The sequence below is a fragment of the Nomascus leucogenys genome, chromosome 12, assembly GCF_006542625.1.
Source record: "Nomascus leucogenys isolate Asia chromosome 12, Asia_NLE_v1, whole genome shotgun sequence".
NCBI lineage: Eukaryota > Metazoa > Chordata > Mammalia > Primates > Hylobatidae > Nomascus > Nomascus leucogenys.
Genome location: NC_044392.1, coordinates 35,409,749 through 35,421,906, shown reverse-complemented (window position 1 = coordinate 35,421,906; position 12,158 = coordinate 35,409,749). Strand labels below are relative to the sequence as shown.

The 12,158-nt window shown below is 47.7% G+C and overlaps 1 protein-coding gene across 3 annotated transcripts in view; it reads right to left on the bottom strand.

The window, feature by feature from the left end:
* FAM78B (family with sequence similarity 78 member B) overlaps positions 1-8,844 on the bottom strand; it is a 110,893-nt gene extending 102,049 nt beyond the window's left edge. For all 3 annotated transcript variants that reach the window (XR_004032617.1, XR_004032618.1, XM_003258806.3), the window contains exon 1: positions 7,837-8,844. Coding sequence is in view for 1 of the 3 variants with exons in the window: in XM_003258806.3 (XP_003258854.1) it covers positions 7,837-8,099 (263 nt within the window). In the remaining 2 variants the exon portion in view is untranslated. The remainder of the gene's footprint in view (positions 1-7,836) is intronic.
* Positions 8,845-12,158: the final 3,314 nt, after the last annotated feature.

Sequence of the window (12,158 nt, the reverse complement as noted above, 5' to 3'; positions counted from 1 at the left end):
CTGTTATTTCTCTTCTCAAAGGAGTCCACAATAACCAACTTATAAATGACAGCCACTTTTTGTGGCCTGTTTGGTGTTAACACAACAGAAGTTGTGGCCCCTCTGTTATCTGTGACAACTTTTTCTTATCAGTAGACCAAAGTGGTCCAGGGAAGGAAGCTGGATAAGAAGAAAGCCATGCTATCAACTACTTGGAGCCTTTGGGCAACCCTAGGCTTCCTTAGAAGAAGCTTTGAGGAAAAGAGCTAGGTGCATGATGACAATAACAGCGGCCATAACTACTAACTTTTCTAGTGCTGATACGAATGGAGGGCTGACCTGTCCCCTCACAGGCCAAACTGTGGCAGTATATAGAAAGCCAGGACACAGGGTCAGAAGACATGGCTTGCAGTCTCAGCTCAGCCACTTACTTGACGTATGGCCTCAGGCAGGTTACCTGAACCCCTGAGACTCAGTTTCCTCGTCAGTAAGAGCAGCATGATAATAGTACCTAGTTCCCAGGAACCAGGGGAGTCAGATGAGAGGGTCAGATGAAGGGGTCAGATGAGATCAGAATGCAGTACAAATTAGAAGGAAAGGGGATATTTGCGACTGCACACCCCACACCAGACTTTGCATTTCCCTTTCACTTGCCAGTCTGCATCCTTAACCTGGAACATGATGCCTCTGCAGACCTGCCCCTAGAACAGGATTTGCCCCTGCTGCCTGTGGAAGGTCACTGATACCTTGCAGTCTGATGCCCTCACAGTCCATCTCCTGTCCTTGCTTTCCCCAACCCATCCAGTGCCCTCGAATGCAGATTAATATCCCAGGCTACACAAGCCACATTTTGTTAACTTCCCATTTGTTTCTCCCCCTCTACATTTTCCCCTAATCATTTGTTTCCTCCCCTATCTCTCCAACTCCTCCTTTGACTCCAGAGTTGTGCTTTATCTCCAGTGAGCTTAATGCTTCCCTGATAAGACCAGTTAATCCTCTGCTGCTCCTCTTTTGCAGAGATGGAGGAGATTAGAGGCAAAGGGTCATCTCCCCTCCAAGGGCACTCAGGACTTTAATAAAGGAACTGGATCCTGTTTTCCCAGCTGATGCTCTAGATTGGCATCCCTAGTGTTTCTGCTGAGAAGCAGTTCTGGTTATTTCCAGACGGTGAGCCTCCTGATTGGAATGAAATGGAAATGGTGGGGGGAGAATGGGTATTGGTCAAGTGGCCTGGAGACTCATCAGGCTCCCTGGACAGATGGGCTGATCTGGTCCTCGAGAGCAAAATGCCCAACTGTGTGACCATCTCTATGGTCACCAATGAGGGCCACACTTAAAGCCACACTGGATATGTAGCAGCATGTAACTGGTAACAAGAAGGGGAGCTCTAGCTTGGGGGACATAACTGTACCAGACAAGGCCTTTAGCCTTCTCCTCCACAAGTCCGGGATTAATGAGTTAGTGATGCAGGTGGAACAGTGCCATAACAAGGTCTCCTTGGGTAGACACTGAATGCCACTTTACAGCAGGTAGGTGATATCAGAGCAAGGCTTCAGTGTTTGCTGAACACCACTCCCAGTGTACAGAACACCTCAGGGAGACAGAGGAAGTGACAGAAGTAAGCCCTGTGCTGAGAAACAAACCATCTGGTGGGGTAACACAGGACAAATAACGCAAAAGCACAGTGGAGTTAAACTATATATTAGTGCTAAGTAACTGTTGGAGTGTCTTGGGTTCAAGATCTTTGTGGGTTCTGGCTTAGGTTTAACATGAAAAGCTAACTTTGAAGACACATTACTTGTTGAAGAGGACATAGACTATTTGAGGTCAGAAAAATAGTTCATTCGTTTATTTTGTATCAAATGTTTCTTGAACATCTGCTATGGGCCATGAACTGTTCATAAACAAGATGGACATGACATCTGCTTTCATGAAATTTACACTGTAGTGGACAAGTCAGAAATTAAGTAAACAATTACATTCTCACTAATTATATTCTTAGTAATGGTAACCAGTATAAGAACAGGGCATCTTGAAGGAAAAGAACAGGAGGATCCTAATTTCAGCTGTGAGATCAGGGACAGGCTCTCAGAGGAGATAGCGGCTGAGACCGGAATGAGGAGCAGGAAGTAGCTAGAGCAGTGCAGGGAGGAAGCACATTTCAGATGGAGGGCGGCATATGGAAACGTTCTGAGTTGGGATAAAGTTGGTTCTTTTGAAAGACTGGAAGAAGGCTGACATGGCTTAAGAACGTTTCAGTTAGAATGGCGATTCAGTTAGAATGGCGACCATTAACATTCAGTTAGAATGGTGATCATTAAAAAGTCAGGAAACAACAGGTGCTGGAGAGGATGTGGAGAAATAGGAACACTTTTACACTGTTGGTGGGACTGTAAACTAGTTCAACCATTGTGGAAGTCAGTGTGGCGATTCCTCAGGGATCTAGAACTAGAAATACCACTTGACCCAGCCATCCCATTACTGGGTATATACCCAAAGGACTATAAATCATGCTGCTATAAAGACACATGCACACATATGTTTACTGTGGCACTATTCACAATAGCAAAGACTTGGAACCAACCCAAATGTCCAATAACGATAGACTGGATTAAGAAAAGTGGCACATATACACATGGAATACTATGCAGCCATAGAAAATGATGAGTTCATGTCCTTTGTAGGGACGTGGATGAAACTGGAAATCATCATTCTCAGTAAACTATCGCAAGGACAAAAAACCAAACACCGCATGTTCTCACTCATAGGTGGGAATTGAACAATGAGAACACGTGGACACAGGAAGGGGAACATCACACTCTGGGGACTGTTGTGGGGTGGGGGAAGGGGGGAGGGACAGCATTAAGAGATATACCTAATGCTAAATGACAAGTTAATGGGTGCAGCACACCAACATGGCACATGTATACGTATGTAACAAACGTGCACATCGTGCACATGTACCCTAAAACTTAAAGTATAATAATAATAAAATTTAAAAAAAAAGAACAGAAATTCAGAGAACAGCAAGAGATTTTCTTTTTTTCTTTTCTTTTTTTTTTGAAACAGTCTCACTCTGTCACCCAGGCTGGAGTGTGCGGATCTTGGTTCACTGCAACCTCCACCTCTCAGGTTCAAGCGATTCTCGTGCCTCAGCCACCGGAGTAAATGGGTTTACAGGCGTGCGCCACCATGCCCAGCTAATTTTTGGAATTTTTAGTAGAGATGGAGTTTCACCATCTTGGTCAGGCTGGTCTTGAACTCCTGGGCTCAAGTGATCCACCTGCCTCAGCCTCCCATGCAAGAGATTTTCCCATTTTATTCCAATTGCAATGGTAAGTTATTAAAAGGTTTAAGCAAGAAAGTTATAACATCTACATTTTTAATATATCACTCTGGCTGCTATGTGGGAGGCAGACTGGAGGGGGACAAGAATGGTGGTGACAGGTTCAGTTAGAAAGTCTCTACAGGAACAGGTGACAGTTGATGGTGACATGTCCTGAGATGGTAGCAGTAGACAGACAGTGGTGGCTGGATTACACAGATATTCTGGAGATGGGATCAGTAGGATTTAATGATGGGCTGGATGTGTGGGGAAATATCTAGGGTGACATACAGATGGTTTCGCTTGAGCAACTCCAAGAGTGGAGGTGTTGTTTACTAAGATGAAGAACTGCAAAGGTGCAGATTTAGGGTGGGAGCTATAGTGGGAATAGAGAGTTCGGGTCTGGATGCCCTAAGCTTGAGATGTCTTTCATTGTGTCATGTCATCACTGTGTGAAGACACACACACATCTGGACTGGAGGTGACTGTATATCATAGAGGTTCTCTCTCACCATTAGGATGGATGAAAATACCCAGGGAAAGCAGAGAAGCAGAAGAAAAAAGTCCCATTAACTGTATTTTGAGGTAAGATGGAGTTAGAGGAACAGCAGAAAAATAGCACAGAAGCTAAAAGACGGGAGTAGTTCCACACAGAGAAGCCTGTCTACAAGGAATGCTGCTGAAACGGTGAGTCTCTCAAAAGTGTCTGAAGGATTCGGCAACATGGAAATCACAGACGAACTTAGCAAGAGCAGTTTCAGAATGGATAGAAATCAGCTTGGACTAAACTGAACAGGCAACAGAGGTGAGTAGGTACAGCCAAATCCTCAATCATCTTGGCTCTGGAGGAGGAGTAGAGGGACAGGCAGGAGCTGTCTCTTGAAGCTATGACTTCCTGAAGTTTCACACAGGCCAAAGTTTTCCAAATTGGCAGAGGAGATGGTTTCCATACTATCAGCCCTAGCCTGACCATGGCGAGTTCCCTTATAGCCCCAGAAGACTCAAAGAGAATGAGAAGGGCCTTTAGCTATTGCTGGTTTTCCCTGACCTTGTCTTCATCTCATTCAACCCTGGCACAAGAGCCCCATTCCTTGTTCAAATCTTACTCAGGAAACCTCTTCAGCACTGTACTCCAGCATTCAAAACTGTTCCATTATAAACATCTTCCACCTCTGTTGGAAAGCTTCTGCATACTCAACAGGTATAAAGAAGATAGGAAGAGCTTCCTGACATCCTCTGTCTGGTCAAGATCTGACTTTAATCTTTTCCTTTTCCAGACTGTGTTATTCTGGGCCCACCCAACAGACCCCAAGCTACCTTTCAAACCTCATCTCCTACTGTTCTTCTTCTTGAACACTCCACTCTAGCCAACTTATGCCCCCTTAAAACACCTTCTATTTTCCTACCTCCATATCTTTGCTGGTTTTCCCCTTTGGAATTAGTCCCTCCTCCTTGCCTACCTGAATATTACCCATACCTCAGAGTTCACCTTGAGTCCATTCACCCCTAGAACACCCTGCTTGGCCCTCCAGCTCTCTCTCAGGCATTTCTTCCACACCACCAAAGAGCACTGCTTTTCTCTGCATGTGTCGTCTTATAATGAGAAGCAGTGAAAACTGCCTGCATATTCCTTTTTCTGTGGTGCTGCTGCCTGCACAGCAGAAGCATTTGGTAAATGTTTGTATATTGACAGGCTGATTGAGAAAGTCAGGAGCCCTTCCTCCTCAAGGGACGATGACTTGCAGCAGTCTGTTCGAGGCTGCACTAGCAAGATTTACCAGGGCCAAATGAGAAAAAATACGTGCCACAACTATTCACCAGCATGGTTTCTATAGAATCATTCGAGAAAGTGCCATGGCAATGAGTTCAAGTTCAAATTAAACTCTGGCCATCATGGCCATCAACTATTTCAAATGTTCTTTTAGAAGCCTACCCCTTCTTGGAAAAGTTTACAATTTAAACCACAAAACCTCAGGCTTTCTTTCAATCCTGTAAACAGAAGTTTCTTGCCATTTTATGTTGTGGATTTCCTCTGGCACAATCCTTTTCAAAATATTGAAAAGGCAGTTTTCTAATCCAAACCCTTTCACCATATTGAGGTTCATGTTACAGAACACTGCACAGGGGTGAAAAATCACTCCATGTTATTTTTTACAATCCAGATACTGGCTAAAGTAGACATAATAATTAATAGACTGCAGCAACTTTAACGCAATATGAGTTCCCATTAAAAAGTTTACACTAGCAAAATTTTCTGGGCATAAATATCTTGTGGAAATTGGTTCATTCAAATCTGGGCTCCAAAGTGGCCTTAAACACATAGCAATTATTACAACCATGAAGAAACAGGTAGACTGTGGACACAAATCTATAATAATATGCTTTATGATTTATTGGGGGTCTATTTTTGCTCTCCTATATCTACATGAAAACCAATAATCTTAAAATATCAAAAGCGGCAGTTTAAAAACAAAACTTCTTTCCAAATCCCACATGCAAGGATTCAGTGGGGAAGGGTCAGGAATCCTGTCACTGATTCATATCCATTACAGTTGGTTCCAGTGAGGACATACCTTCCCTATAGATTCCAGGAAGTTCAACTACCATGTCTGTTTGTATCTCAACTTGACTTCTCCTAAGGTAAAGTAAGTTTTACGGAAATAATTCTGTATTTATATATTTGCTTTTATTTATTCATAAGAGATTTGAGGCAACAGAGAGCTCCGCTGTGCAGTCTTGGGAAAAGTGAGGCTGCTTCTGCACAGTCACTCCTGGCCTCCTCTACCAGGGGCCCCAGGCTGTTGGGAGCAGTTGCTGTCCTCCAGCAACCTACTGCCATCAGGGCGAGGCCAGGGAAATGAGAGGGAGGGCTCTTGCCCTGCCTGTGGCTTTCTCTGACTTGGCTGGAAACAATGGATTTATTTTTAAAAGCAGTTTTAAGAGACACACGTGCTCACATACAATCATTCTTTTGCGGGTATGTCGGTTTTTAAATGGCATGATTCACCCCAAATAAAATATCCCCCATTTCTCATATCTAGCTGTCTTCCAGAAAGAAGAATAGTGTGCTGAGACATATTGGAAACTGGGCCTCACATTTCTTCACTAGAAATTGAGTTTTCTCTAGCATTAAGCTTTTGTGCTTAAAGAGAAAAGTGCAAAATCTTTGGGAGGAAAAAAGGAAACAACGACCTGTCAAAATTTCTTTTAGCGCCTATGACTAGTGTTAACTGACATGCTCTCAGAGTGCAATAAAAAGCCTGCAAACTGCTGCTAAAAAGATGGTTTGACCTTTTAAAATGGGAACTCCCCCACCCCATATCCATATTAAATAGGCGAACCTTGGGAGCTCTAGAGTTTTAGATTAATAAGTGAAATGAGGTTGAATTTCCAGAAAAAGGGTTTCCCTGTAGGCTGCAGACTGGCTAATTAGGGTGTTCTAGACCTACATTTTAACAGCAGGTAGAAGGCAGGCCCTAACCTTTTAGCTATTGTCGTTGCCATCTGCTCAGAGTCTAGTTCTGAAAGGAGGCGGGTGCGGAGTTATGAAAATTTGGTAAATATAAAAGTCCTGGACGCGACCGCCCGTAGCCTGCGGCCCCTGGCGGTTGAGGAGCCGCGGCGATTCTTGGTCTTCACCGCAGCAGCCAAGCCCGGCGCGCACCAACCGGCGCTGCTGAAAGTTGGAGAGCTCCCAGCTCGCCGATAGAATTCGGCGGTGGGCGCCAGGGGAATCCCTTCCAGTGCCGCAATTAGGAAAGTTTTAACAAGTAAGGACCCTAGGCAGACAAGAGACCCATCCTTTCCTTTAGCATAGGAAACACCCCGCGCCGCGCCAGCCGAACGCTGCTCGCACAAGGCTATCCGCCCTGCTTGGCCGGGACGCACCCGGTGCCTTCCAGCTCCCCACCAGAACTGGTCCAGGGGGCGCGGAGACAGAGGCAACTATGTCCGGCTTGTGGTTCCAGACGGAAACGCCTCCGGGATCCCTGGCCGGGGGGACAAGGGTTCGAATTCAACAGTCGCGAGGGCAAGGACAGAACTACCAACTCCCGCTCCGATGCCCGGGACCTGCTCTTCCAAGCCCGCTCCGGTTTCTCCAAAGGACGCGCGACACAGCCCATGCGCCCCCGGCACTCCACTCCACTCCTCTATGGTTTCCCCCAAACTCTTCCCGGGGAGCCCCACAAAGCACAGACGGCGCCCTGAAACTCGCCAGGCATTCGCCAGCCATCCCCACCTCCGCCTCTCCAACCCTCCTTGTCGCGTTCTTCCCGCCCCGCACCGTTCTCCTCGCGTTTCTGGGAAGTCAGAAGCAAACCACGAGAAAATGCCTTCGCAAGGAGCCTCCCTACACCCGCCCTGTGACTGAAACAAAAGCGTAGGGAGGAGGGAGGTGGGAGAGGAGGCTGGAGGAAGGTTTAGAAAGACGATGGGGACAGCAGTAGGAAGGAGCTGGTGAGGGGGGTCAAGGTGGCAAGCAGAGCTGGGGGCCCAGAGTCCGCTCCCGTGCCGCGCGGCGGGTCGCTTACATGCCCAGGTCGCTGTAGGTGTTGAAGAACTCCATCTGGTTGCACGCCTGAATCCAGCCTACCACCCAGGTCTCGTGGCGGGGGATGGGGGGCATGACCACACGGGCGGAGGCTTTGAAGTAGGGGGTCTTGTAGCGCAGGACGATGGGCGAGGTCTCCTCGATGCGCGTGGGGCACTGGTCGATGGTGGCGCACACATCGTACACCACGATGTTCTCGCGCCGGATCCGCGCCTTGCAGGTGATGCTTTGGATACAGCCCATCCTGCAGCACGGTGCCGGCACGGCGCTGCGTGGGGCAGCGCGGGGGCCCGCGCGGGCAGCCTGGGGCGCCCGTCACGCCGGCATGGCGACGCGCCGCTCGCTCCCGGTCAGACTCAGCTCGCACCTAGGAGCGGGGAGCCGCCGGGCATCCTTGGGGAAGCCCCCTCCTCTTGCAGCCGCGCGGGGTCCCCGCTGCCCCGACGCCCGCCCACGCCCGCCCCCTCGCTCCGGCAGGGCGCGCGGAGGGTGCACTCCTAGGAGTCGGCGGGTGCCCTCGCCGGCTCCAGCGCCCGGGCGGAGGGCAGGGAGGGGAGCGGCGCTGCGAGGAGTGGTGCCCACCCCGGGCCGGAGCCCCCCGCCCCTCGCTGGAGAGGAGGAGGCGGCAGCGGCGGCGGCATGGAGCCGGGGGAGGGCGGCGGTGGTAGCGCCCGGTCTGTCTGCCTCCGCGGCGGCAGCAGCAGCAGCCGCCGCCGCAGCCGCCGCTGCATGAACCTCTGCACCGCGGCTGCCCCCCGCGTGCAGCGCACCCAGCGGCGGGCGAGCGGGCAGCCCGAGAGGCAGGCGGAGGCAGCGGCGGCGGCGACCGGAGCTCCCGCCGGCCCCGCCCCGTAGCCTGACCACACCGACACTCCTCGGCCCGGCTGCCCCGGCCCCGGGGGCGCCAGAAGGCTGTGGCCCGGGGTGGAGAGCCCCAACGGCTGGGGCAGCACAGGACGCGCTCCGCGGAGGAAACTGGCTGTACGCCATGAGTTTTGTCCCTATCCGGCTGCCGTCCGGGTAGGGGGGGTAATGTGTAAGGGTGGGGGTGTTTAAAGGGCCGCTAGCGCCGGGGTGGGGCCCCGCACGTGGGGCTGAGGCGGGGCGGGGCCCTGGTAGGTGGCGCCGTGGGGTGGGGGTGGGGGAATAGGGCGGGCCCAAGCGCCACCGGGTGGGTGAGGCCGAGCAGGGCGCGGCGCTGTCCAGAGTCCAGTGGGGAACCCAGTGGCCCAGTAGGGGCTGTAGAGTGAGTGTTTCGGGCAGCAGAAGGGTTAGGGCAACAGCTTTATCAGAGATTGGTCGTTATTCAGAATATAGCTTGTTGGATTAGATTTAGGCTTGAGCCTTTTTAGTATCCTACCTTCAGGAAGGGCGAAGGGCGGGCTCCAGCAGCGTTACTAAATGCAGTGTATTTGCCTGTTTGCCTGACTGGGTTTGTTCTGGAAGCTCTTCTTTCCACCACTGTGTGTAGTGGGGATACCGGAAGAATCCCTCCGTACTCCAACACTAAGTCTCTCATATGCCAGAGTTTTGGCAGACATTGGGCATTGTGTACAGTATGACCACGGTCATGTGTCTGATACTGCAGTCTAATGTGCCAAACAGGAAAAATATTTAGCAGATGCTTTTACTAGGCATCTTCTTACATTTTTATTTTCAAAGCCAATAGCTTCTTTCGAAGTATTTCTTCTCCGATCATCGAACATTTGCTGGATCTGCTGCCCAAGTGTGAAATACTGACTAACAGGCCGCAGGAGGTGCTAGAGTTAGTCTTTAGCTAGAACAGATGTGACGAGTAATTTAAAAATTGATTGAGGTCTAAAAGCACTCTTCATCCTTGTTTTAACTGTTCTGACACCTTAGTTCACTTTATAGTTAACAAAAAAGCAGTTTTTCCCTTTGATGACTTGTCTCTCTCATTTTACCATGTAGCCACAGACCTCAATCACTGGTCCTTTCATTCAGCAAAGGCTGACTGCCTGCCTGGCAGGAGCCAAACATAGTGCTAGGTACTAGGGATTCAAAGTTGAACAAGAGCACATGGATCGCTGGAGAAAATAAACCTGTTAACAAGTTATTATAGTAAACTGTGACACCTGCTTTAGTGGGGATGTGTATCCAGTGCCGTGGAAGGCCAGACATGTAAATCTCTGGCCACATGTCAATCTCTCAGTGGCCAGAGAGCCACAGGACCAGCATTTGGCAAATGCAAAATGCATAGAGATATGAAAGAACTCATCCTGTACTGAGGGGGAGAAACAACTCACAGTGAAGGCGTTTCTCAAAGTGTTATGTGTCGACCATGGGCATCAGAATCACTGTCCAAGAATCAGTTGGGGGTTGTTGATAGACCATATCTTTTTTCTTTTTAAAATTAAGACTACAGACTTTATTTTTATTTTACTAGTTTTTCCACTAATGTCTTTTTTTCTCTAGAATCTAATCCAAGATATGATGTTGCATTTAGTCATTACGTCTCCTTATTCTTCTCAATCTGTGACAGCTTCTCAGTCTTTCTCTGTTTTTCATGACCTTGACATTTTTAAAGAGGACTGGTCAGATATTCTGTAGAATTATTCCTCATTTGCATTTATCTGATGTTTCCTCATGATTAGACCAGGGTTTTGGATTTGGGAGTTGAATACCATGAAGATGAAGTGCCTTCTCATTGCATTATGTCAGGGGTACATGATAGCAATATGACTTATTACTGGTGTTATTAACCTTGATCACTGGGTTTGGTGAATAATTTTTTTAACTTTTAGGTTCAGAGGTACATGTGTAGGTTTGTTATATAGGTAAATTGCATGTCATAGGGGTTTGTTGGTCAGATTATTTTATCACCCTGGTAATGAGCATAGTACCCAATAGGTATTTTTTTATCCTCTGCCTCCTCCTACCCTTCACCCTCTAGTAGGGCCCAGTGCCTTTTCTCTTGATAGGACCTTATCTTAAACTTCAGTGGAAGCCAATGAAGGCAAGCCATGCATTTTGAGAAAAATTACTCTGCATCCATATAGAGAATAGAGGAGGCAGAGTTTCAGAATATTGTGATGACAGATACTTTGACCCTCGGCTAGCTTGGGGCAGTGCTGTGGGGCTGGAGAGGCCTGGCTGCATTTGCATTTGAGAATCACTTAGGAGGTGAATGCATTTACTTGGTAACTGAAAAAGGAGATAGAAGGGGAAGCAGCTTGGGACTGTGGGTGATGTCATGTTAAGTTCGAGGTTCTTGCAGGTATTTGAGGGGCAGGGTGGGGTCAGAGTTTGGGTTTCAGTGGTTATTAGGTTCCAGGCAATAGACCAAAAGGAAAGCATTTCATTGGGGAATGTAGTTATGTTTCTTAATTTGAGTTGCTTGTCAGGCTGCAGTTTTGTGGATAACTCCTTTGTCTTCTGGTGACACATGTTAAACCTTCATAAACAGGAAGGGGAATGGCAGCCTTTCCCAAAATATAGGGAAATTACATAAGGAAGAATATCTTATTTTTCAAACTTAAAATAAGATTTTGTTATATTTAATACGGCCAATAAAATGTAACATTATTCATGGACTCGGACCCTTGACATTCTCAGAGGGTTCATCCATGACCTTGGTGAGTCTCCAAAATCATGAATGTCATCATGGCATATGATTTCCACCATAAAGTACAGTAAAGTGTAGCTGAAAAATGTAAAGAATCTTTTTAGACTCTTAATGGTTCTATGAATATGAGGCCAAAGTAATTTCTAAAGCTACTTAAATAAATTTTGCCATTAAAATAAACTTCTTACTTCATTACCTTATATCTTTACCTTATTAACACCCTATTTCCCTGACTCTGTGAAGAAAAAAATTGATCACAGTATGAGAATTATTGTGCGGATGTCGATGAGAAAGGAAGGAGAGCTAAGTGGTACTAGGACACAAATGCCAGTGTTAGGAGTGGTCATTCACTAGCTGAGTGGCTGGCAAGTACACTCTGGCCTCCTGGCAGCCCCATTCAAATTTGTGTCTTAGCAAATTACCTCATGACAGGGACCTTTTGGATTACTCACTGGGGGGTTTTATCATTCATGCATATTCAATCTGCAAATGCCAATGCAGGGCTCTCTGTAGCTCAAATGAAATCCCCAGAATTTGCAACAGTTTCTCTGTGCTGTTCTTCTAAGTTTCTCTTTCTGTCTCCTCGTGGTAAGTCCCTTGCTTCTATTAACACCTTTAAAACTATTTCACAGTTCCTCACTCACACTTGTCTCTCCCAATAAGCTGTTCACTCCTCAAGAGAATGCACCATCATGCCCTGTTGCCCAGCCCAGTGC